The sequence below is a fragment of the Thunnus thynnus genome, chromosome 20 (assembly GCF_963924715.1).
Source record: "Thunnus thynnus chromosome 20, fThuThy2.1, whole genome shotgun sequence".
Classification (NCBI taxonomy): domain Eukaryota; kingdom Metazoa; phylum Chordata; class Actinopteri; order Scombriformes; family Scombridae; genus Thunnus; species Thunnus thynnus.
Window position 1 is genome coordinate 15,504,363 of NC_089536.1, and position 25,774 is coordinate 15,530,136.

The following is a 25,774-nucleotide window of genomic DNA, read 5'->3' on the forward strand; positions in this document are numbered from 1 at the left end:
CAGCTTTTTGGGTCTCACAACGGATCTCGATTTATTTTCAAATTGAAATGTATTTTGGTCTGTAAGTAATAAGAAAACAATTAGGCCAAAAAAACAACAAAAATGCAATTAACTTCAACAAAACAGTACAGCAGAAAACAAGACAACCAAGAAGATTTTCTACAGACCAAAAATGCAACGTTTCTAATGTTTTGGCTGTTTTCCATCAACAGACAAACTTCCAACGCCAGACAAAAAAACAATATTCCTGCAGACTAGCGCCAACTTAACATTCAGATAATACGTTTTTTATGTGTTCAAGTGGTTCTTTTTAAACATTTTTTAACTAGCTGAGTTCCTGCTCCTTATTACTGCTCCATGAATTGTGGAACACAATGAACTTTTTTTTACATTAACCCTTTGTTTTTTAAACATGTTTATTCCCCTCAGGCCATATTCTCATATTTTCTGTGTCTGCACCGGTTAGGAGGTGTATCCTTAGGGTGTCACTCACAGGGAGAAACTCTGCAGCACTGGATAGACTGTCTGAAGAACAAAGGCAAGAAGGTGGAGCGCTGGCACACGCTCACCAACGAGCTGCCAGGATCTACGCTGCAGGAATGAACTGCACCTCTGCCACTGTACTGACACTGGTGAGAGACGGCCTGAAGACTCGGGACGAGAGACGCTTCATCGCATGCTCTGAGGATTTTCTGCATGACTATGAAGGATTCATATCCTACTTACTTTGTGTCATAAATGAGTTCATAATTCATAACAATACCCAAAGGGGTCACATTCAGAGATCAATACTGTAATCTTGGATCTAAATAGGCCTGATGCAAATCTGGGAAACCATCCCCACCACAAAGCTAACAGTGTAAGAATTTTCATAATCATATTCATAGGGATCCATGTCCCTTTTGTAGATTTAATATCAATCTAAATGCTCCTCTGCACTGCTCTAAACTGGTCAAAGCTCAATCAACAAGAAAAATTGAAGTCATGCAAGAAAATATAATGAGGGAGAAAGTTGAATTATCCCGCAGTTCACCTCTCATGTCGGCCCTCATGTCAGGTTTGCTTGCTTTTATTAAATTTGGCCTGTTATTTTAATTAACCGCTGACATTAAAGATCCACCATTACAACCATCTGTCTCACCAGGCACATACCTCTCCCTTGCAATAATGTTTTGCCTAATGCTTCCGAAGATTTCTAAGTGGTCTTAATACCGTCAGACATTTTGTATCTATTGATCTGATTGCCACTGGATTGCCTGCAGACAGCACAACCTAATAAGATAATTGGTTCTTCCATGTTAATGGTTTGTGTCAGTGATTTGCATGTGTGGTGTTGTTGGAGCAAACTTAAAATTCAAATATGTGCCACGCTCTGCTGCAGGATGAGGTGTTCATCATTGTGTTGTTCCCAGTTCCCCTGAGATGTGATGCTCTGATTAACTAAAGATATATTTTTTATTTATTTTTTTTATGCTGTTCACAGTTGTTTTGATGTATCAGCTCAAATATCACTGTGCCAGTTTCTTGTTGAAGACACGTTGTTGTTAACCTGATTTTGCTCCTTAATTTGTATGGATGAGAACAGTGAGAAGTTTCGGAGTAGGTTGTTTTCAGGAGGGCCGTGCACGGTCGTACTCTGACACAACGGTAAATGAAACCATCCGACTTTGTTTCTGAATTACAAATATGAATGGTGTACAGAGTGCAGTGTTGTCTGTTGACTCTCCATAGCTGCTGCTTTATTTATGGACTGCATTAAACAAAGTGCAGGTTTTATCTGTGCTCAGTCCCATGTGGTAAAAGAGGCATGCTGAAAAATACCAGTGGTGTGCATATGTAAATATATATTGTGTTTCAATTGCATTGACTATTTGTCTTTTGGAAGTGTGCATGATTTTTTTTTTCATAAAACATTCATATTGATTTATTGTGTGCATCCCTGAATTTTTGTTGTATTTGCTCCAAGATCCCAAAAGCAGCCTCCCTGAAGCAGCTTCTTTGAAGATGTTTACACTCAGCCCAGTGGCCTTCTAATAAAGCCAATACTGCCACCTAGCTGCTGGGATTTGCAACTGCAGCCTCTTCTCTGACAGTAATATGAGCAATAGTGATCTATAAATGTGTCCAAAGAGCACAGAGGGGCACAGAGCACAACGTATTTACATATTTGTAAATGCATGTATGTACATATATTTTAAATTAGAATAGAATAAAACAATAAATTTGGCAATGAAATAGAACAAAGTATTTAAAAGTAGCACTAAAGAGGAAATTAAAAAGGAAAACTATAATATATTTACAGGAATATACAGATACATATACATTATACAGAATAAGTTTAAAATATGTGCAAAATAAATGTAATGTGCAAGTTATGGTGCAAAAACACTATAGGGTAGTGCAAAGGTATTCTATAGTAGCGTAAAGTATTTTTTTAGGGCTCAAGAAGTCAGAATAAAATGAAAGTGTCAAAAATACAAGAAAAAAAAACTATATTCAAGTTGCTGAAATTTAATTATTCAAATTCTTATCTAAAAGTTCAAGTGAAGTCAAAAATCCGGTCGACCCACAACAAAACCACCACACATTCACCAAAATTCAACATGAAAAATTCAAACTTGACCCTTCTAGACTGATTGGACATTTTGATCACATGACTGGTCGTCACCTGACTGGACGGAGGTCTTCAGTCAGACTTGATTGAATTTTGGTATCTGAAATTCACCAATCCAACTAGAGAAACCTGAGTTTTTGATTTGACTTGAATTTGAATACAGGTTGTTGAACACTCTCGATGCTTGAATTTTCTCTGTGAATTTGTGTACCCTAAAAAGAAAAAAAACAAACAGAAAATGTATTTTTTGCTCCACTTGTAATTATGTGATTCACCATATGGATTCAGAAAGTTTACTCAGTGCCATAAAGTCAGTGGTATTTAAATGTCAACATTAAGCAGTGATTACATTTCACACTTAACTACTTAGTTGCTTGTAAGAATCAAATTATTATTACTATGATTTGCTTCCACATGATTAACACAAAAAAGCATCGACATGTTAACACAGGGAAGTTTATATGAGCAGTACATATGTACAAGGTCTCCCTTGATGTCAGTGGGACTTACCTGATTAAATAAAGGTATAAAATTATTACTATTATATAAGATTGATCATTACAGTATATGTTTACCACAAAATTAAATGACAGTGAGGTCAGAGGTCAGCATCAGGAAATCAAGATGTTTTTGGTAAACACGCTGCTGCCCAGTGTATGCCTGGATGGAGCCTCATGCTGTGAGGCTTACCTCGAGCTGACCGACTGTCTGACTCAGCGGCAGAGTCATGGACGTTGGCAAAGACGATTTTAGACAGAAAAGGAGGGTTCAGAAAAACACTTGATGCTCTTTGCAGCTGTGCAGTTTTCTGTTTATTGTGTATTTCTTTGTATATCCTGAGTGGGAAAGAAATCAAAGACAGCTACTAATGTTTCATCTCAGTTCGTGCCTCTCTGTGCTCTTCTACTGTCCTCTGCAGATCCGTCAAACATGTTGAGATACTACAGTAATACTAATATTACATTAAATTTGAAAATCAAAGCAAGATAGTAAAATGGGTATTACACATACCCTATTGTTGGAACTAGAGAAAAGTTTTTGGTGTTGTGATTAGAAGCAATTTTGAAAGAGTTTATGTTTATGATACAGTCCAGGCAAAGAAGTAATAAAAGCACGGATGAGTCTTTGCAGATAAAAAGAAAATTATCTATACCTTTTATGAAGCTGCAGGAATTAGGGGTTTGGACTGTTGATGTTGTGCAAAGATATAAAGAGTACTGTAAAATAAAATCATGAGAGGGTACACTGGAGGACATTAAACATTCAGTTTACAGCTTCTTTGAGGCAGATCTGCATCTCAAACAACACGAGAGATGCTCACCTAGTGATAAAGATCTTTAATTAAAAACAAAATGCGCAGTTAAACCTAAAAGCCGGACTCATCAGGACACAGCCTGCACTACAGCCCAACCCTGTGAGTAATGACCTTTATATAGCTCGTACAAGAGAAATGAAATGTCATAACATACTGTGCAACAAACTCATTTACTACTGAGTTTAATATAGCCATTAAAAGAATAATAGTAGTTATGTTTGCTCAGGGAGGATTAATCCAGCAGATTTCTGTGAAACCACAAACATTATTTAAACCCAGACCCCTGTCCTCTCTGCAGGGACCAGCGCTAACATCTGCCGACTGAGAAAACACATAACAGATAATGATGAGAGTCACTTGTGTAGAGTATCTGAGCAGCAACCATCTGGCTGTCTGTTGCTCTGAAAGGCTTTTGGCTTTCACTTTACAATTTGGTTACTTAATAATGTCATTACATAACAATGTCAAGATTGTCTATAACAAAATGTACTGAGCAGCTGCTGGTTTTTCTATTAAAACCACACATATTCACTTCAGCTAAAGTCATCTTCACATGGTCATTTCATAACAATAAAGCTGGCAGCAACAATCGAAATATTACAGTCATATTTCACCAAAGAGGGACAGAGCTCTGAATCCACACTGCGATGATGAGTAGTTTTCATTACAGAGACAATAATGAGCACATTACTGCCACCTAGCCAGGACTGTGATGGAAAGTTAAAGGTAGCAGCTGGCAGAGGAAGTGTAGCAGCAGAGCTGTGCAGTGATAACGGGTCAAATATGAGCCTGAAGCTCACATCCCAATTCAATTAAGCTACAATTATGTGAATATTATAAAGGTATTCACTGATAACCCAGTTTGTAGAGTTTGAATGATTTAAAGAAATGTCCTGCTCTTCTTACTTTAACATTATTATTAGTGCGGGATTTTTGTGGCAATTTACCGGGTAAAAAGTGCATTTAGTTAGGAATACACATAAATAACTAAATAATTAATGTGTTGACAAAACAATCTCACCACAAGATCTATTTAGTCTGGAGCTTTCGGTTGTGGCCCATGATCTACATCAACTGGAGTTTGCCCTGTTGTCTTAAAACTGTATATGTTCTTTGAGAGCAGTTTAAATATGGGAATGTAAAGTCCAAACGAGAGTTAATCCAACAAGTTCTTAAACAAATCTGGAAATATGAAAACCTACAGTTTCATGACAGTATTGAGATTCTTCACTTAAGTCAAAGTACCAAAACAACAGTGTAGAAAAAGCTCTGTTACAAGTTAAAACAGTTTTCAGTAAAATGGACATGAAGCATCACATGTTCAAGTCCTTGTTCTGCAGGAAAATGTCCCCTGTGACTGATGCATTGGAGAGTTTTACATCTTTGTGCCTTTGATGATTATTTAAATAAAACCAAGTGAGATGTTTAAAGGGGAAATGTGTCTTAAGCGAAACTGCAAACAACTCACACACAGCTGAAACTTGACAGGGAACCCCAACTAGACTGACTCAGAACCTCAGAACCTCTCAATTAATAAGTCTCTGAAGATGACAAACATACGGTGCTTTACGGAAAATTATTCTCTGATGACAGACTGTATTAATTATTAATAATGTCAGTAAAGAAAAAAACCCAAATGTAAATAATGTTTGAAAACATCTGAGCCAAAGAAATATGATGATAACCTCACTTCATGTACACAGCAAAGCCATAAGAGTTCATTTAAAAACTGAATGTCAACAGTCAACAACAGGCCTTTTTAAGCACATGTATAAATGATAAAGTTAATGATGCAAGTGTGAGCTGCAATTAAAGCATGTAAATGGAGATCAGCTGTGATTAAAGCTATAATAACCACCTGTGTGTTTCCTGCTATGATAAGTCAGAATGTCTGCCATGAAAAAGTTATGATGTTAATTTAGCAACACAGTAAGACAGTTTTTGACAAATAAACTGTGAAAGTGTTTTTTCAATCAACGGTTTTCAGATAAAGTAATTGTCATTTTAAAAAAAAAAAATCTGCCATCATAGAAAGTGGAGCGGATAATTTGTTGTGTCGACAGCAGCTGTGAAACTCTCTCATTAACTGGGAACTGCAGGCGGCTGAAACAGGATGGAGTCTGAAAAAAAAGAGCTAATAACACAGACTGATTGTTTGATGTGCAAACTTCCACAAGTATGTGATTCTATATTTTTTTTTTAAAGTTAATTTTTCACCTTATAAGTCTCAAAAACAACTGAAAATCCACAACGACTGCTGCAACAACAACCAGACGCATTAATTCACACTGATTTTTTTCAGCCCCAGTTCTCTTTGCAAATTAATCAGGCGCTAATAGAAGAGCATCGCCACAGGTCAGTATATCTCATTATGCTGTGATTTCCTATGCAGACTGACAGGATGATCATGATGCATCCAAACACTGCCAAGCTGACTCACATCCTCTGTGTTTATGTGACCCAGCTGGATAATCCCTGACCCACTTACTGCATCTGGATGTGACTCTGGCTGGTATACTGATCCCCTTGTGAGCCTCCCTGTACTGTATGACTACTGTTAAATTAGCTGAGTGCAAAGAAAAAATATCTTTCGCTGTCAAAAATGTTAACATTGGTGAAGGAGATTTCTGCTGGTCTCAGATGTTGTGAGTGCTTTTGGATTTCTGCTAATGCAGTAGATTTATTCTGTGAACTCTGGACGCTCCCGTGTAAACACTAGTTTTTGTTTTTTTTAGGGAATTGTGACGTGATTACTTTTATATGCTGAATATAGCCATGTTTATGTATGTACAGTATAATTTCCTGTGTTCATTATTGCAACAGAGCTGTCACTTCACAGCTTTATATATTTCAATGGGACACATTTAAACATATTATAACCAAGCAGTTGTGATTTCTATGATGTTAAAATTACTGAAACGAAAGATTTTTTCACTATTAATTAACCTGCCAGTTATTCTCTCAATTAATAGATAAATCACTTGGTCTATAAAACATCACAAAACTGTGAACAGTGCCTTAGAGGCTGAGTTTATGTCCTCAAATAGCTTGTTTCTTCTCATCAATAGGTCCAGTATTCAATTTACTGTAATGTAAGGCAAGTAAAAGCAGCAAAATGTCACATTTGGGAAGCTGAAACTTTGTAATGTTTGCCATTTTTCTTGAAAAATGACAATTGATTATCAAAATAGTTGTTGATTAATCTCCTGAAGATCAACGTATTGATTTACAGTACAATATAGTACAATATTAGTATATTAATAATATTATTAGCACAATATAGCCTTTAAATTTCATTCATTCATTCAAATTTTCATTTCCCGGCTAATTTGGATGCAAGAATCCACTTTAAAAACCAGATTTTTCTTCATTATATTCCAAAAAAAAGGAATTTTGCAAAATCACTGTTCTTATTATACGAGTTTGTGCAACCAATAGAAGGTTAAAAACTCCAGAGGAAATAATGAGTGATACTTTGCTTTGATTCCTCAGAAGTCATCTGAGGCTTTAGTTCTCATTATAACCTCCTACAGTGGATTTCGTTGGCTCCGGGCATCTCCCTTCAGCATTTTGCTCTTCCTGCTGTCTGCGCTTCACTCCCTGACAACAGCAGGCTTTTTCCATCCCTGCAGCTTACAAACCATCACAGCATGGAGAACTACATTAATACTTTCCTCTTGTTTTTTTTTTTTTGTTTTTTTGTTTTTGCTCTCATCTGCTAAATTACAAAACATAATCTCCTCAATGGCTAAAGCTCTCTGGACATCTCTCACTTATGACACTCACACAAAAACACAATCGCTTTAAATCTCCCACTGCTGCTGCTCTTTATCTGTTCAAAACAACACTGAAAACACTTTCACATGCATTGTGTCTTTATTATGAATGTGCCGCAGAAGTATAATATTCCAAGTGCCAGCTTATCTTGTCATTTTCAACTTCTATCATCATCATACATGAATAAAAATGCCACAGCATGCCAATAACCACAAATATTATAGTAGCCCGGTGGTAATACAACGACTGTCAGGAGGCTAGCTGACAGTTTCTGTGCCTACGTTAGATTATGACTACTTAATGCTAACTCATAAACTAGAGAATTATCACAATATTGAGATTTATATCAGCAGAGTACACCAACTGTTGATTACAATTAAATTTACACATTAAGTAGTAACAGAGGGAAAAACGCCATATTAATAATCATAACAGAAAATTGGCTGCAGGTGTGGACTGATGAGGCTCAGGAGTTGAGCCATTTCTGTACAAAATTTGGAATCCAGCTTAATACAGATAATAAATTAAGAGAATTTAATCCAGTCTTGAATGAAACCCAGTTGTTTCAGATCACAGTGAGACAGATTGGAGGTTAGTTTGAGGATACAATAATAAATCAGATTTAGAAATTAGTTTTGAAAAGTTAAGCTACCACACTGCTATTCATATCTCACACCAATAAACCACTTCTGAACCAGTGTTTTTACAAATAATCCAGCAAAAGACAGCATCCGACTGTATGTGACAACGAAATGGGAGTGTAGGGTTTATAAAGGGTAAGAATCAGCTGTGATTTGAATACATCTTTTAAAAGAATCAGTCTAGTTTGAAGGGATCTGTGGATGCTGGTCCACAACTTTGACTGCAATCACAAGCTATTTAATTTGTTAATCAAATATAGTGATGCCCATATGCACACGATACTACCACCATCTGTCAGCTGTGGCACAGTACTTCAAACAGCATCACATTATGAAATTAGTGGTTCAAAATTTCCTTTTTCCAAAATGATCTTTTACAAACGTTATCAAAAGATAGGTTATAGGTGACGTGGCGTAATTAGCTTCTACTGTAAAATGAATGGTTTAAGTATCTTGCTGCTTCTTTCTCTTGTACCCTTTTTTCTCTGGATCACATTGGTTAGTGGTGTCGAACAAGTGTGAAGTTGCAGTTGCACTTTTGATGTTCCCCCTCTGCAACAACAATTCTGCGATCAGAGGTGGGACCTCACAAAGCAAGAAACTTTCCTGAATTCTTTTTTTGGCACTTTTTTTCCCCCTCCTTGCAGTGATAAAGTGTGCCTTCTGTGCAAGACTTTCCATAATCCCTTCCATTTTAGCACCCATAGCTAGTCCTTGGTAAGCCTCTTTCGCCACCCGTACGCTTGCTCTCTAACACAAGATGTATGGCAGGAGTCATGAAAATCACAGAAAGAGTCTGAAACAAGGAAAACGTTGTGATTGAAAGTGTTTCTTCTCTTTGAGGGATGGATTTCTGCAACACTAATCCCAGAGCCTCTCTCTCTCTCTCTCTCTCCGCGTGTCCGAGGGGATTTAATAGCAAACTGATGCATCCTGTCGTCGGTGCAGTGAAGGATGGACTTTGCAGTGCATTTTGTTGAGACTTGCATGTGGCGCTGAAGCTGGGAGGCAATCCTTCCTGTGTCACCTTTTTGTAACCACCTCTGCTGGTCTCCCATGTTTTTATAGTCCACCTTGTCTGAGTCAGTTCTGCAAGTGATCGTAGCGTTCTTGAGGAGTCATGTCTTATACCGAGAATCGTTCTGAGTGCTTTGACCAGAATACGAAGGGACTGATTAGTCTGACTCCCTTCTCAATCTAACATCAGACGGATAAACCCCCCCCCCCACCCCCCGACTCAGAGCAGCAATATCTGCATATTTTATTTTCCTCCATTAGCCAAAAGGGATTTATATAGATTACAGAAATATAAGTAAGCACTGAATATCGGGTGCATTTTTGTCACACATCCAGGTAATGACTAGGCGGTAAAGACGGTGGTGCAGGTGCGGGCCAGACGGTCAGTTCCCTTATCCAGTTTCATCCTGGGATGAAACTCAGGTTTTCACATTTACTAAAAAAAGAAAAGGAAGCGTATTAGTTGAAGAGCTATATAATCTGCAACTTAATATGGATGTATAAACTTTCACAAACCACAGAAGACAGTTATATAATGAGGAAAAAACAAGGGTTGTTGAGTCCCAGAGCCCTTAAACTCAAGTTGTGTGTTCAATTGCTCTTCCAGACATTAAGTTAATTAGGACATCTCTTGGCTTAATGATACCCAACAGGCTGCCACTGTGTGCATTCAAAAAAACAGCACAGATAAGTTTCTGCTTGAAGAGAAAAGGCAAAGAATCATTTAACTGACTGCAGCCCTCATTAATGTGTTTACAGTAACGTACAAAGACAGTTCCTTCCTTTTCAAGTCACTGAAATCATCACTGATCTGTTATCAGAATCTGTTTATTTGCCAGGTACAATAAATGTACAGATATTTTGTCTTGTGAGCACGTCAACAACTCACAACACACCGACATACATGATATACATATATGGTACAGGGACAACAAGACATTTTGTACAAGCAAACAGTGCAAGGCATACAACAGACAGCGGACTACACAAATCACTCTACAGAAACACACACGGCTCTCTGGCATGCAGTCTGGTTACAGCTGGAGGCTGGAGGCCACCCGTGCAAATGGGAGACAGAAAATTGAATCTGATGCAAATGTGATTAATATGCTCTGGTATTTGCGTAGCGTTGACATAGTTCCTAAAGTGCCGCAGTGTGTGAAGACTTGTGCAGGCGTTGTAGCTAGTAAAATATTGTGCAAAAACATGAATGGTAGTAGTCAGTCAGATTGTGCAGACAGAGCTGAAGTGTTATATTTTGACGGGATAAACAGCAGGTGGTTTTTTTGGAGGGGGGGGGGGGGGGGGGGGGGGCAGGGTCTCAGGAAGATCAGTGGTCGCAGAGATATTAATACAAATCCTTAGTTGTCAATTCACAGGCAAAAAAAGGAGGAGTTCAGGGGGACGGATCAGCTGTGCACAACAACACACGGGTAAAAGGGTGAGGTTAAGGGTTATAGGTCAGATTTGGGACACTCACTGGCCAGGTTGACAATGCAGGCGATGATAATGACCGTCCCTCCTACTAGTGACACCATGGAGAGCATCTTAGCCACACGTCCCAGACGCACTGCGCCATCCAGGTTTCCCTGCTCGAGACTGTTCTTGGACTGCGAGAGAAGATCAAACCATCTGTTAGCATCGTTCCGGTTGCACACGTTAAAGAGTTTGGAGAAAAGATCCCAGTTCTTACCATGATTGAGTAGACAAATCCCACAATGTTGATAGGCCAGACAGGGCAGAAGCAGGCCAGCACGGACAGGAGGAGGTAGTCTTTAACCTTGGTCCGGTCCAAGGGTGGGTTGGTGGCGATGCTGGAGTGACGAGAGAGCGACGGCCTGGGCGAAAAGGCGGTGTAGCCGATGGAGCTCGCCCTGCTTCCCTTCCTGGTCTTGCTGTGATGGGGGTAGGAGATGGAGTGTTGTCTTCTCGGAGGAGAGGAGATGACCGGAGAGGCGGTGTCCGCGGGCGCCGGGTGGATCCCGTTACCTACACATGAGGGATGAAAAAGGGGCGAGAAAAATGTTTGAAACACTGGAAGGACTAAACGTGTGCGTGCGCTGGAATTTTACTTTCCCTGAGTGAGCTGACAAAGCATCTGTGTGACCCCACACTCCCCCCCCACCCTCCCTCCCGCCCTTTCTCTCTCTCTCTCTCTCTCTCTCTCCGCCAACCAGCCGCTGCTTTAATGCAAGGTCAAACTCAGTCACTTACTGTTCTTCAGTTTCTCGTTGATGACTATGACTAGCTCTCCTTTGGATTTGCTGCGGGGGGGTCTCGTGCTGTCCGGGCTGCCGCTGTGGATGAGCTGTTCACCTCTGACATCCGGGCACGGCACGGAGACGGGGGCTTGGCTCGACAGAGAGCCCTCCTGATCCAGCAGCGACGGTTGTTCCTCCCCTGGCCAGATGGCGGGAGTTGGCATCATGTTCACAGCCATGCTGACACCAAAATGAAGCCTCTGTTTGTGGTCCAGTCCTGCTAGTGCTTCCTGTAGTTACACCTGGGAGGGGGGGGCAGAAAATGGTTTTGTAAACAGAGACCACTCTCTCCTATCTGTTTTTGAGCTGATTTAGAATCTGGAGCTCAAAGCCTCTTTATAATCCACATTTATCCTCATTTTTTATCACTCTCATAGTAAATAAACAGGCTCAATCACTCTTAAAGCCACAGTTGAATAGTAAATAATCAGATTCAATCTGTCTTAAAGCCACGTTGAATAGTAAATAAACAGGCTCAAGGTAAACAGATCATGATCAACTGGAAATCAGGCCTCATCTGTGCCTCAGAGATCTTATTTAAATAGCAGATGAGCTTCCTCCTATAAGAGAAAGCAGGTCACAATGACATGAGGAGTACAAAGGCATGGCAGATGGAGGCAGGTTCCTTTGAAACGATGGTAGCAGCCATAGTCTCCGTGCAGGTGTGTACATACCATTATTTCATCATGTGTACACAAGCGTTAACGAGCATAAACGGTGGCCGGTTGTTGGGCGCAGAACAATAGGGAGCAGTCAAAGGATGGAGACAAAGGCGGAAAAAAACAGTCGGATAGATGAGTGAAGGAGGAGCTCGTTAATTAGCTGCTGCTGGTAATTTGGATTCAGTGGATGTGAGCTGCTAAATTGCAATGATAAGCAGAAAAAACAACACATGCAGCTTCATTGGATTCTTGCTTTTAAAGCAAACAAGCAATTTTGAATGACTTGGCTCTTTTAATCAATCTACACTACGAGGGGAGGGAGGGGGGATAAAAGTGGCTGTAAAAATAAATCAAACTGACCTTTTTAATCCAGCCGGAGCGTCCCTGCCTTTAACATCGCGGTAATCTCAGGTGGAAAAATCGACATCAGACGCGACCAAACATCTTTTCTACAGCCATTATGTTGATGCAAACATGCAATTTGTCTAAAATCCGATAGTATCCGTTTGTCGTGTGTGAGAGGTGGAGGAGCAGCAGCAGCAGGGCGGATGCAGCGCCTGGTTCCAGCGCAGTGCTGGGATGGGGAGTCTCCTCCTGGACGGCAGGAAGGATCAGGGAGGAGGGGTGTGTGTGAAATGAAAAGTGAAATCAACCAGACTACGTGCTGTGGGAGGAGGAGGAGGGGGGAGGTGGACTAATAGCATCCTCCTCTCTTCATCCTCAAACCACCTAAACACTGAATAATGTTCATTAATGCAGCATGTAAATAAAAAAGGGGTCCTCCTGCCTCCATCTCAGTTCAGAAATGAGCCCAATTAAGGCTTCAAACCTGAAATGTGTCGATAAACTGCCCGAAGAGACGGTGGTTCGTGACCTGAGACCAGTCAGGGTGGGTGACTTTTTAATCGTATGTGAAAGTGGCCATCAGATTTATTTATCATCAGGAAATAAACACAAACATTTAGTGACACGAGAGTCCTTTATTAAAAAAGCAGTAGTGCGCCATCAGGTGGAGCACAGTGGTAACTACAAAGTCATAAAAACAAAACCATAAAACAAAGCAAAATCAAAACACAAAAAAATGGAGATAAAAATTTCTTAGATAAAATAATATTTACATTAGCTGTAGGTACGATTAAGAAAAAAGAAATGATCACATTCCCAAGGCACTCAGGATGTTTGCCTGAAAAAGAAGAAAAACAAAGAAATGTAAATTAACACTGAATGAAATCAAGCTCTAACAACATCTAACATGCTGATGTTTAGTAGTCATGTTTACTGTGTTCCTCATCTTAGTTTAACACACTGATATTTGCTGATTAGCACTAAAGACACAGTACAGTTGAGGATGACGGAAATGTTTTAGATTTCAAGGTGTTTTGTCATAAACTTAAGAACTGGACAAACTGAAATTTTGACCAGATGGTGGCGCTACAAGAAAAAAAAATACAATTCATCTGAAGTTGGACATGAATGGCTGTGCAAAACTGAATGACAGTTAAGACGTTTCACTCAAAAACAAAAACAACTCATGGTGACGCTAGATGACCAAATTCATTGGGATCAACTAAATATATTGTGGATGTCATGAATGTCTGTACAAAACTCCGCTTCACTCCATCAAATTGTTGAGACATTGTAATTTTACTGAGGATTTACCTTCATGAAGGTGGAAAATCTCTTTTCTGTCATCCCCTCAACTTTAATCAGATCTTCCACCTGCAAAACAACAAATCATGAAGTCAACACAAACATGTCTGGTGTTTTTAATGGTTGAGTTAAACAATAAAACTAGGTGTAGGTTATTTTATTTCCTCTACTGACCTTGGTGAAGTCGCCATGGATCTCCCTCCAGCCCAGGATGAGTTTGGCCTTCTTGACGCCGATCTGCTGCAGGCCTTTCAGGTCTTTGAGGGATCCGGTATTGAGGATCTGCAGGATCTTCTGCCTGGATTGCTCCAGCACCGATGTGTCAAGCTGGGACTCCCAGCCATTCTGCATCTTGTTCTCTTTACCATCCGGAGGCTGAGAGAGAGAAAAGAAATAAACAGTGGAGCTGAAATGATTATTCCATCCAAATAAAATCAATGTGTTTTGATAGTTGATTTATGATTTGAGTACATTTTCAAGCAAATTATTTTCTGTTTCCTGCTTCAATGTGACAGTTTTCTGCTTTTCTGTGTCTAATATGAAAATAATTTTGGACTGTTGTTTGAAGACGTGACTTTGAATTTAGGGAAATTGTCATGTTTGTGCGTTTTCATAATTTTCTAACATTTTATATACAAACAACATTAATAATTGAAATTAATAATAAAATATGATCACTAGTTACAGCCCCAAAATATAGTGTGAAGTTATTTTTTTAACAATATTGACAATAAAGTATATATTTTACAGTCATAGTGGCTGACAAACATTTACCCGTGTTTAAAAGGAGGTTAATTTTGACCCTATAAATTTGAGGTCCTGCAGTTTGTCAAGTCAAAAAAAACCAAATTGAAGCTAATGTGCTACGTCAGCTCGTATCTTGCAATTCTGCAGATGTGTCACGCTCAGCAGAGCACGGTCGAGACTCTGATGCTGACCTCAACCTGGTCTGAAAGCCTCTTCTCCTTCTTCTTGACGCACACGGACTGTTTTTTGACGACTGCAAGCTGCTGGGACACTGATGGGGAGAAAGAAAACACATTGAATTATTGTTTAACTCATTTAATTCTACAAAGAACACTCAGTTAACAAGGCACATATTCCCACTGGTGGACGACAACACTAAAATAGTCACCAGTCTGTATTTTGTTTGGGATGCAGCAGTATAGTGTTGTTTTAATGGCCAAAGGCATGACGCAGGTATCAAGGAAATCTATCAGGCTCACTTTCTAAGCTGCTGAAGGATGTAAAAATAATTCCTCCTCATCATCATTCGATACATTTTCTGGCTCCTGTATTGTAGACTGAGCTCTGATATGACATTGCAGCTCATCAATATCTCCAGTGATTCAACATGACAGAATTAGTGAGTGAGTACTCTTTAGGGAAGCGTGAACAACAAATTACACATACACGAGAAAGCCAAGGTCATTCTTTCACATAGTATTTCAAAGACTCTTTAACGGCAAGTTGAATAGTGACAGTAACATCTGCTTGATTAGTCTTAATATGGTGGTTTTTGCAGTCTTTACAATTAGATGGAGTCAGTTTAAATTCCAACCCTGCACTCATTTTTGTGTATAACTTAAATTTGTCACTGTGGGAATCTTTGGGAATCTCACGATTTGATTCAGAATGGATTCTCCGTGGTGGGGGCTATTTTCAGTCTCTTGTTCGAGTATACTGTGCACTGACTCATTCACTGGTGTCCTTAGTCCACTGAAATACAACATGAAACATAACTGGTAGATAAGATAAATGATCCGCAACCATTTCCTTTTAAAAAAAAAGTTAACCGCATTAATTAATGAATTATGTGAAAACATCTTATAGTCTCCTGCCTGTATGAGAATAACAAAATGAGCGGGAGGTGGAGTGCTCCGCTGTGTTATTAACGTCATGTTTCCAGCAGTGGAGAGCAGCCTCTCTGCTGCACTGTAAGCTCTGGGGAAAGCCATCGTTGTCCAAGTCACTGAACAGGCGCAGGATGTTTGGGTTTGTGGTGAAACAGACTGAGCACAGAGTTATTTTCTTCACCTCAGAGTTGATTAAAGTTGTTTATTGCTGCAGTGTGTGTTGGTCAATCTGGCTTGTTTGTTACTGCTGGAGTTTGCTGCTCTGCTCAGCTAACATTAATCTCTGAGTGACGGCGTAGAAAGTTCACAATATACTTCATGTTCGTCTTGCAAGGGTAATTATTTAGTCATTACATCTAAAAATGCTTACAGCCGCTGCCTTTTGTGAAGAGCTGCGCTGCCCTCGCAGTTGAGTTTCACCTTTTCATTCCGTCAACATCACGTTATTAACTAACATTTAGAAAATCGATTTGACATTTGTGAATCGATGTAGAATCATCCATGTCCGCATTGGGATGAAGCTTAGAATCAATTTATTTCCCCACCCCTATAAATTTGTGCTATTAATGTAATATGTGTACTTTCAAACTGACCCTGGAGGGGTTGGACCACAGCCTGCTGCTTGTTGGCTTTTGAGGCAGTCGACGACCCTCTTTCCAGAGGAGCCATCTTCTTCTTGAAGCTGGGCTCTTGACTGGTACTGGACTTTTCTCCTGCAAGCCGACTCAGTAGCTTGGTCTTGCTCTCAAACTCCCTCTGCTTCTCTTTGAGCTCCTGTGAAATTTAAAAAAAAGTGTGAAGGTTGGCTATCAAATATCCATGAAGAAGATAAGCTGATCGATCAGTATAAAGATCTGATAGTATCAGTGTCTGGAGAACCACGTAGACATAAACTATGACAGACAGGAGAGACAGATGGTTGGACCAGGTGCACATTTCAATGATCAAGACCTAAATTATGTAGAAAAGCTGTAACGATTGATCAACGTTATAAAAAAAAAAACAAAAAAAAAAAAAAACAGTAACTATTAATAATTATTTTGATAATTCAATAATCATTTGTCATATTTTTGAGCAAATATGCAGCATTTAGCTTCTCAATTGTGATGATTTATTGATTTTCTTTGTCATACATTATTGTAAACTGAATATCTTTGGGTTTTGAACTGTTGTTCAGATAAAATGTGACATTACCGAATGTAACAGGCAAGACTACTTTCTAACATTTTATAGACAAAATTAATAGAGAAAATAATTGTTTGATTACCTGAGAATGAAAATAAGTGTTTGTTGCAGTCTTATTATGCAGGGTTACGTTTTCCCCTCAATGCTCCCATCAATCACTGAGATGAACAAAAACTGATGTAGGTGTGTGTTTTCACCTGGATCTCCTTGCGATACTGGGCCACATCTTTCAGCATGTTGACTCTATCTTTGTCCTTGCAGCTCATCATCTGTTTCTCCAGAGCTATTAGTCTGTCCATCACTGACGGTTCTGAAAGACTGAAGGAGACAAACAAGAAGAACAGATCAAGAAACAGTAATGGGGGTAGTTTATTCATTTGATGTGGTAGCTTTGAGCAGATGCAAAGGTATTTTCTTCACAATCAAACATCACAGTTCCCACATTTGATTAGCCAGATGATTCATCAATAAGTCTGTGTGTGTGTTTGTGTGGTCTTTAACCTGTGAGGTGAGGATCCATATTGTTCTGTTTTCTTGTCCTCTTTCTGTCTCTTCTTCTGTGGCTCAGTGCCAGACCCCCCTGCCTCATGGTCCTCTCTGGCCCGCTTCACTGGAGATGAAGGCAGAAGGGAAATTAGCAGTTTGGTATTCAGTGCACTCGAGCAACAGTGTTTGTGAGCTTCTCTAGTGTGCAAAGCAATTCCGATGAAGATGGCACAGCATCAGTCAAGGCAGCATGCAATGCCTGAATTAATACTAAAGGAAGAGCAAAATCTAAGCATTGGGAATGTATTTCAGACAATGAATCAAAACAACAAATGTCAGAGGTGTTAGAAACTAAAAAAACATAAAAGATTACACCCAGCATGCACAGAGACAGCTGGCTGTTTAGTCCTAGTCATCATGCTCTGGGATGTGATAAGGGTGCCCCCTACTGGCCTTGGATCAAATTCTCTGCCTATTATGTTTTTTCTATGCTTGTAAACCCTCTGAATGAAATAGTGAGTTTTTCCTCACTCACTTTCAAAAAAGGAATGAATATCTGAAAATAAAAGTCTGATATATTCCCAACTGTAGATCTTACTGCACACTGACTCACCTGGCAGCACAGCCACAGTTTCTCGGGTGAAGGGCTTGTTCACAATCAGCTTGGATTTGGCGGCAAAGTTCAGTGCAGTAAATGTATCAAAATAGTATTTGTACTCTGGCGCAATATTGGTGATCATGACGGAGTGTGCGGAGCCACCCAGAGAGTCTTGTAGCAGCCGTGTGAGTTTACTGTCTCTGTACGGCACACGGATGGCTGTACCAGAGTTAAGAGAGTCCACCACTTTGCTGAGAGTAAAGAGAGACAGGTTGATGGCGCCGCTTTCCTTCAGGCGGATGCCCTGGTTGCCAGTGCGGCGGTTGTCCTCAGACCCGGCCAGGTCTACCAAGTACAGCTTGCCTATCTGTTGTCGGTGGGGCAGAGCTTGCCGAGTCCGCACAACCTAGATCATGAAAAAGGTCAAGATTTGAAGAGGGGCAACGACACAGGAGGTCAGACAGGAAACACAGACGAGGGAGGACAAAAGAGAAATATCAAATGTTAAAATTCTCTGGTTCAAACTTCTTAAAAGTGATTCTTTTCTGGTTTCTTTAGTCTTTCATGACAGTAAACTGAATTTGTTTGGGTTGTAGACTGTTGGTCCGGAAAAAACAAAAACCTTTAGGATTCATCAATTGACATTTTTCACCATTTCTATCATTTTATAGACCGAAAAACTAATTGATTAATTAGTAAAACTGACAGATGAATTCATAATGACAATAATTGTTAGTTGCAGCCTTAGTAAGAATGTAGAAATAGGATGACAGACATCAGTTTGTATCTCTCCCAGAGAAGTCCCAGAAAGCCCAGATGTTGCTAGTGGGAGTGTTGCGAGAGAGAATTGATTTTAGCACCAGCTACCAAATCCTGACCTACTGCTCGGAGGCCACGACCTGTTTAAGATGCTGTTCAACCATCCAGTGGCTATGCATGCACAGACTAGCTCAATGAAACGAAAAAATAAAATATATAAATGAAGAAAAAGAACACTCCATTCCCAAGTTGTTTAGATTACATATCAAACCTTGATGAGGAGGATAGCATGGCTGCGGCTGGAGCGCTGGTTCAGTTTGGTCGACGCTGTAGTACGATTGAGACTAGCGGGGACAAAGTGTTTGTCAAAGTCGGAGAAGGAGGAGATTGTTGTGTGAGTGAGGCCAGGGATGAGGATGTTTTTGTCCTTGTCCTCTCGGATTGGTAGATCATGGGAGCTCGGCGATAAAAGATCTAGAACCTGGGTGAGATAAAGAAAGACGACAATGATGGATTGCACAATATCTGTCAATCATAATATAACATTTTATCACATATCGAAAGATGCTGAAGACACTGAAAATGCATAATAGCTCTTGAAACCTACAGTATTACTACCATAATAGGACATGCAACAATCAACTCAGTATAGAGTTGGATGAAAGGTATTAAAAGTTTTTTTAAAAAGGTGAAAAGAAGTTTAGGGACATAGGAGGAGGCCAAAGTTATGAGAAAGATTTTAATTAAATTGAGAAGAATGGATGTTTTCTCAGAACGGAGTAATATGGTCTCAAGTGCAGGAGTGCATGAGCAGTTGAGCTGAGGAGCTCTGTGTGTACTGCAGATTTTCATTCGCCTGTATTAATGATTTGAGAACTGAAAAGGGAAAGGTTCAGTGGAGACCGGTTTTACCCATATTGTTTTTAAGTGCTTATTTTAAACATTAACTAGAACAAGACAGGAGCTAAAACTGCCTGTTAGAGACAGAGGTTGAACTGAGGGGCTGCATAAAAAGGGCCAGTATAAGATAAGTAAGGAGTTTTTTGAACTGTGAATCAAGCAAAGCTACTCTAGTGGAGTCCCAGAATAAAAATATAGAGCTAGCCTTTAGCTCCCGTTTAACTGAACAGGAAATGTCACATTTTATACAGACTAGACACTTATATATGCTGCAGAGATGTCTCAACAATTACAAATGTAAGCCCTTTTTCTAGCCTTAATACGAATGCCAAAAAGCCAAGTTAGATAGAAAGCATTAAACTACTGGGTCACACTACTGTATTAGCCAACAAATCATACCTTCTCATTGTAAATTTCCAAATAAGACATGCCAATGCTGTAGTCCCACCCCTCCTCCTCATCCTTAGCTCTGACCAGATTGAAGACCTCACGAACGGCTCGAGGGATCACGCCTGGCTCCTCTGAACTGCCCAACATGGTGTGTGTCTTGCCTGTGAAAGACGGTGTGGCGATTTAGCAGGGAAAAAAAAAATATACATTTGGGGATCAGAGCAATTTATATACAAATTGGAGTGATCTCCGGAGTGTTTGATGATTTCAAAATATTAAACTGAATCTAGAGTATGCAATTTCAGAAGAAATTATGTGTGATTGCTGAAAGCTGAATCATATTGAAATTCTACCAAGATAAGAGTTGCCTGCAGGTGGGATGAAATCTACAACCTAGTGTCTGAGATGGCAGTGCTCAGCCTGAGCTAACATGGCTGACAGTTAAACATGAGCAAGATCTGATTCATATTTATAGACTTTTAACTGCACCAAAAAATAAGGGTTGCAGCTCTGACAAGCACGATGGTGAATAATAAGCATATCAACCAACTTCGTTCATAACAGCAGTCTTGTGCTACCCTGAACAGTGATCGATCTCAGGACCTTGTAATCAAACGGGGACACTGACCATGACAACAGTGTTTATCCACTGAGCCAGCAGGGATCTCTGCAACATGCAGCATAAGCTCACATTTTGGTGAAGAGAAAGTGATTTTCCTAAAAACAAAAAGCTTCTAGTCCAGAGATTTGTACATTATTAGTGGCAGCAGGACTAGTTGAAAATGAGGCTGTATAATATGTGTACACAGTGTTTCAGCAATCACAATAAATCCCTCTGTTAATATAGTCATTTACATGATTGGGAGAAATATTTAAGACAGGATGTCATAATTATTTGCAACCAAATAAACAAAATATTGCTGCAACATACCAGCTCCTGTTGGTCCGTAGGCGAAGACACTAGCATTTTGTCCATTCAGTATGTGCGGTAAAATAGGTTTCACTGATGAGAGGAAAACCTCTTGCTGTGTTGTTTGCTCACCATGAAAAACGTCGAAACTGAAATAACATCGACAGCATTATTAGAAATTAAGTGAAGTCAATTGTATTTGTACAGCCCTATAACTCAAATCACAAATTTGCAATTTCTAATAAGGAAAAACTAAAAAAAAAAAAACCTTTAACAGGGACAGACATGCTATAGATGTAGTGTGCACATGACTGCTGGACAATTGTTAAATTATACTGCTGAACTTTAAGAAATGAGTAACGGTTTAGATATACTGATGACACTGACTGGTATTTTACTGTTTCTGTAGCATTCCTCCAGTTGATTATCTCCAGGTTCTGGGAGTCCAGGCCTCTCACACACGGGCCCTCGCCTTTCTCATCTTGTTTGCCCATGTAGGGTCGTAGACGAACAGCTACCCGAACCCTGGATGTCTTCTTGCTCCCTCCGTCTGGTACCGCTACTCGCTGAGCCATCTTTGAGCTCTTGAAAGGAAAAGGCCTGGACAACAACATGAGCCAAGTTAGCCACGTATACACTGTTTTTCTTTTGTGAAAAGGCAGATTTAATATGCATACTCATAACAAAGTCGCTTAAGTTTCAATAAAATTGTGATTTCCTTCGAACAAAGCATTGTAATAATAGCCAAACCTATATATTAACGGTTGTTTCAGTCGACTGATAGCAATCGAGCAAACGGTAACGTTAACGTTACTTCTGCTTCTTAAAAAACAGCCAAGTTAAAGTTGGTTACTCCTTTACCGAGGTTATGATACAATATTTCGTTATCGCTTAACTTACCTTTATATATGTGGTCTCCTGCAAAATAAACCTTTGTTATTCCCTAATTATTACTTTTAGCGACATTGCGGAGGTAGTCTTTTAACAATGGCGGACAGACCGTATTTCTAACCGATACACTTTTTCAAATAGTAGCGCTGCAACCGGAAACGACCATCCACCAATCACAACACGCACAGAAACTGGCGCCTAATTAACGTGTAGCCGCGTCTTTATTTAAAATATTTAGGCTACTCATTAATCGAATATAATAGTCAGTGTCATGGTGTATTCATATTTTTGTACAGTTTTTATAAAGTAAATCATTGCGTCAATGATGAAGCAAAGACTGTATTGAAATCCCGCCCAGTCAGTCCCGTACGCAATATTTTATTTTTCTAGGATGGTGAAGTCAAGACCCGCCCTACTATGCCTCTGATTTGCTTACCCTGCTAACCCTAACCAATCCCGCTCCTCGTGCCTAAATCTAACCAACCCAACCAACGAAGACAATGAGTGCTAGCCAATCAGAGGCAGAGTGGGCGGGTTATGACGTCGCCTTCCTAGGAAAAAAAGGCGCCCGTACACGCCGCGCAGGAAGTCGTGCCGAACGTAGATCTATACTCGTCATGATGACAATGCTGTCCGTTAGCGGCGCCGTCGATGGATTATCCACATGCTGTTTAAATCAGCGGAAATGCAAAAGCGTAACAGACCCGAGCAGATCGTCACACAGTGCGTTGAGTCCAAAATGGCGCTATGTTTACGTCTCTGCATTACCGTTTATTATCTCTAGCAAGCCTCATGGAGAGTTTTGGTGATTTTATTCACCGGGGAAGATAATTTGGGCTAACATTTAGCTACAACAACACTAAATCATAGTGTGGATAAACCGGACATTCGGTAATGACAATTTACTTACGCGCATTAATTGTAATTTGCTGTTTAGAAAAAGCTGACGGTCAGGCCTGATGTTAGCCAGCCAGTTTGGTCAAATAAGGATAATATTACGCTTCATTCATGTTGTCTGCTCATCAATATAGTTCAGCGAAGTTGACAATTAGTTAGGCTACCTGTTAAACGTTATAGGTATGGGGTTAGTTTTGAGTATCTCTCACAATGACCTATTAAGTGGTTTTAGTTCTTCATAAATGATGTTTGTCTTGAGCAGATCTGTTGCAATAAACGCAGAAGGAAGGATGCAGGCTGAGGCCACTGACTCGTCGCTGAGAGAGGGCATAGAAGCTCTGGGTGTGAAGGACACAGAAAAACCTGCCGCAGGAAAAGAGGAAGAGGGCACCACAGAGCAACAGGACACTGAAATGACAGCTGCAACAGAGGAGGACTCAGCAACCAAGGAAGAGAAAGGTAACTCCATAAAGATGCATACATAGAAAGAAAATAACTTGCTAATAGAATACCCAGAGATTAAAAACAGGGCACAACTGATGATGAAAATGATCCGTTCAGATCTTTATTGTCTCTCAAGAGGATTGTTTTTGCAGCAAGAAAGCACAAGTATAGAAACATAGAAAAGTAAATGCAAAATAAGACAACTGAAGAAGTGAAGAGTGCTAGTACTATATACAACACAGTACACAACAAAAGGTTTATCTGATAAAAGCCTGAACAACAGCAACAGTAATAGGGATTGAATAGGTATTTTATGGTTTATTTAAATTGAAATCACTTACCGCAAATGGGATATGTGAAAACTGGAACCTGTTGCACCTAATTTTCCTGTATCTCTGACCAGATGGGAGGATGTCACATTCCTTACAGAGAGGATGGTCTGGATTAGCTGTGATGGATTTAGTTTTCCATATGATCTTTCTGTTAAAAATCTCTGACAAGTTAGGCTGCTGCTCGCTACCTTGAAAATGTTGCCCAGTCATACATTTCAATTCAACAGTACAAAAGCTTTTTCAGTGTAAAGCAGCATTACTCAGTATTTGATGCAGGCGTCCTTATAATTATAATAGTATGCAATTCTGTTGGTAGACTAGTGTTTATCAGGTAATCCTTCAGTGAAATCTTTCTGGTTGCTTGTTTTCCCTCATCAATAGCTTAAATAATTTCCCCAAGTTGTTTAAGACTTTCACCCAGTACTTGATCTGTATAGAGTTGTGTATATATATACAGTATATTTAGTAAAAAGTACACGCAGTATAATGTAATACTTGAGTGTTATTATTCTGTATAATGCATTATAACATAAGTTTGTTCTTTTATTCCTTCTATTAATCTTCCTATCAGTCAACAGCTTTTGTTAAACTGACTTCCTACATCTTTTTTCTGCCTTTTCAGATGGAGAGACAGATGCAGCGGAAGGAGACGTAAACAAGGAGGAACCTAAGGCTGATGCGGCGGTCGACGGTGAGGAGGGAAAGCAGGCAGCGGAAGTTGACGGTGAATGGGAGCTGGCGTACAGTGACGAGGAAATGGAGGACCCCAAAAACTGGATGCCTCCTCCTGCTGAGATCAAAAGACTCTATGAGCTCCTTGCTAAAGGGGAGATGCTGGAATTGAACTTTGTGCCCCTTCGTAGGAGGCCGCCTACCCCCGAACATACCCCCTCACCCGAAAGAGATGATGAGGAAGATGAGGCAGAGGAAAGGGAGAGGAAAGAGAGGGAGCGCAAGTCAGTCATTACATCTCTAAGATTTTGGTTGTGTTCTTGTGCTGGATATAGAAAGGAAATGCCTTATTGTTGTTGCTTTTTTTTTTTTTTTTTGCAGGCCTCCAACTCCAACTGAGTTTGACTTTGATGAGGAGCAAATGCAAGCCACTCCAAAAAATGCCTTCATCAACAGACGCAGAACACCAGGTGTGGAGAGCAACAACCACTGAGACTCGAGTTTTAAAATTTGCTGACACACTTTACAAGCTAAATTAAATGTAGTGTGTTCTGTCTCTTAGCTCCTCACTGTTGGGTTTTATTATCGTCTGAAAGCAAAGAAAAAGGGATGGTGTGATGGTTTTTGTGTAATGAGTTTTCCCCTCCCTCTCTCTCTCTCTCTCTCTCTCTCTCTCTCTCTCTCTCTCTCTCGCAGGATCCTCAGCTCGCTCCTCTGTCAAACGGGAAGCCCGGCTGGATAAAGTACTCTCGGACATGAAGCGCCATCGCAAAATTGAGGAGCACATCCTGCGCACGGGGCGAGATCTCTTCAAGACGGAGAAGAAGCTGGAGGAGGCCCTGTCTCCTAACAGTCAGAAGGAGCGGGAGAAGGAGAGGGAACGAGACAGCAACCCCAACACTATCTTCTCCCCGAGACAGAGGAGATACTGAAGTATTAAGAGATGAGGACTTGCCCAGAGGCGAATAAGGCCAAGAGCTTTCCGAGGCTTTCTCAAAACTTGAATTTTTTATGTAACGAGTTTTGTATGTTTTCTATGTGTGTTTTGTATAACGGCAATAAACATTTTAACCCTGGAGAACTTGATTTTTTTGCTATTAGTGTGCAATAAGAGTGTGCAATATGGATGAATCCTCTGCTACAGTTTACAGTACTGGTCAAAAGTTTGGACACATCCTCCCATTCAAATGAATGAGAAAATGTCCAAACTTTTGACTGCTACTGTATGTAAAGCAAAGATATCCATATATACACTCGCCAAGCTCTTTATTAGGAACATCTGTGCAATCTAATGCAATACAACAGCTCTGCTATAAATTCTTACAAAGCTTATACATTTTCAGTTGATGTTGACAGACATCATCAGAAAGATGATAATTCTACTTATGAAGTTGTAGTGGCGGTAGTGTACAGGGGTGCATTATATTGAAGACTGAAAATGAGGGGCAAAATATTAGGAAACAATAATAGGAGCTGTTGTAATGGATTGCATTAAATTGTAAAGGTGTTCCTAGTTT

The 25,774-nt window shown here is 39.9% G+C and overlaps 4 protein-coding genes across 8 annotated transcripts in view; 2 read left to right on the forward strand and 2 right to left on the reverse strand.

The window, feature by feature from the left end:
• Positions 1 to 2,154, forward strand: part of LOC137172332 (double C2-like domain-containing protein alpha) — a 32,955-nt gene extending 30,801 nt beyond the window's left edge. For 2 of the 3 annotated variants that reach the window (XM_067576714.1, XM_067576715.1), the window contains one exon: positions 467 to 2,154. In XM_067576714.1, coding sequence (XP_067432815.1) covers positions 467 to 603 — 137 coding nt within the window. In that variant the 3' untranslated portion in view covers positions 604 to 2,154. The remainder of the gene's footprint in view (positions 1 to 466) is intronic. The other variant, XR_010924946.1, reaches the window with a different exon arrangement.
• A 5,632-nt stretch (positions 2,155 to 7,786) lies between these two features.
• On the reverse strand, positions 7,787 to 13,113 carry prrt2 (proline-rich transmembrane protein 2). Of its 2 annotated transcripts, XM_067576908.1 has the most exons (5): positions 12,648 to 13,113; positions 11,579 to 11,867; positions 11,058 to 11,353; positions 10,845 to 10,974; positions 7,787 to 9,800 (listed from the first exon to the last, which is right to left on the reverse strand). In XM_067576908.1, exons 2-5 carry the CDS (start codon positions 11,802 to 11,804, stop codon positions 9,784 to 9,786), a joined length of 669 nt encoding a protein of 222 aa, XP_067433009.1. In that variant the 5' UTR covers positions 11,805 to 11,867; positions 12,648 to 13,113; the 3' UTR covers positions 7,787 to 9,783. The 2 variants fall into 2 exon arrangements, with proteins under 2 accessions (XP_067433009.1, XP_067433008.1); XM_067576907.1 differs by lacking the exon at positions 7,787 to 9,800 and having other exon boundaries at positions 10,664 to 10,974.
• A 134-nt stretch (positions 13,114 to 13,247) lies between these two features.
• On the reverse strand, positions 13,248 to 22,081 carry kif22 (kinesin family member 22). Its single transcript, XM_067576901.1, has 13 exons — positions 21,922 to 22,081; positions 21,409 to 21,621; positions 21,043 to 21,170; positions 20,121 to 20,272; positions 19,093 to 19,302; positions 18,078 to 18,468; positions 17,480 to 17,588; positions 17,176 to 17,296; positions 16,387 to 16,567; positions 14,876 to 14,955; positions 14,112 to 14,312; positions 13,947 to 14,006; positions 13,248 to 13,470 (listed from the first exon to the last, which is right to left on the reverse strand). Exons 2-13 carry the CDS (start codon positions 21,594 to 21,596, stop codon positions 13,441 to 13,443), a joined length of 1,851 nt encoding a protein of 616 aa, XP_067433002.1. The 5' UTR covers positions 21,597 to 21,621; positions 21,922 to 22,081; the 3' UTR covers positions 13,248 to 13,440.
• Positions 22,082 to 22,496: 415 nt separating this feature from the next.
• On the forward strand, positions 22,497 to 25,338 carry pagr1 (PAXIP1 associated glutamate-rich protein 1). 2 transcript variants are annotated; one of them, XM_067576902.1, is made up of 5 exons: positions 22,497 to 22,635; positions 23,072 to 23,268; positions 24,208 to 24,541; positions 24,639 to 24,727; positions 24,954 to 25,338. In XM_067576902.1, the coding sequence occupies exons 1-5, from the start codon at positions 22,577 to 22,579 to the stop codon at positions 25,187 to 25,189; spliced, it is 915 nt and encodes a 304-aa protein (XP_067433003.1). In that variant the 5' UTR covers positions 22,497 to 22,576; the 3' UTR covers positions 25,190 to 25,338. The 2 variants fall into 2 exon arrangements, with proteins under 2 accessions (XP_067433003.1, XP_067433004.1); XM_067576903.1 differs by lacking the exon at positions 22,497 to 22,635 and adding an exon at positions 22,642 to 22,803.
• The last annotated feature ends 436 nt before the right edge of the window (positions 25,339 to 25,774 follow it).

Excerpts from the sequence above, each read along its gene's own strand:
- prrt2 (XM_067576907.1), bottom strand. The coding sequence starts at position 11,804 with ATGGCTGTGAACATGATGCCAACTCCCGCCATCTGGCCAGGGGAGGAA. Across the intron at positions 11,354-11,578 it reads CAACGAGAAACTGAAGAACA|GTAACGGGATCCACCCGGCG; the intron begins GTAAGTGACTGA and ends CCTCATGTGTAG. Across the intron at positions 10,975-11,057 it reads GATTTGTCTACTCAATCATG|TCCAAGAACAGTCTCGAGCA; the intron begins GTAAGAACTGGG and ends CTTCTCTCGCAG.
- kif22 (XM_067576901.1), bottom strand. The coding sequence starts at position 21,596 with ATGGCTCAGCGAGTAGCGGTACCAGACGGAGGGAGCAAGAAGACATCC. Across the intron at positions 21,171-21,408 it reads ACAGAAACAGTAAAATACCA|TTTCGACGTTTTTCATGGTG; the intron begins GTCAGTGTCATC and ends ATGTTATTTCAG. Across the intron at positions 18,469-19,092 it reads ATGCTATCCTCCTCATCAAG|GTTGTGCGGACTCGGCAAGC; the intron begins GTTTGATATGTA and ends TTCATGATCTAG.
- pagr1 (XM_067576902.1), top strand. The coding sequence starts at position 22,577 with ATGCTGTTTAAATCAGCGGAAATGCAAAAGCGTAACAGACCCGAGCAG. Across the intron at positions 24,542-24,638 it reads AGGAAAGAGAGGGAGCGCAA|GCCTCCAACTCCAACTGAGT; the intron begins GTCAGTCATTAC and ends TTTTTTTTGCAG. Across the intron at positions 24,728-24,953 it reads CAACAGACGCAGAACACCAG|GATCCTCAGCTCGCTCCTCT; the intron begins GTGTGGAGAGCA and ends TCTCTCTCGCAG.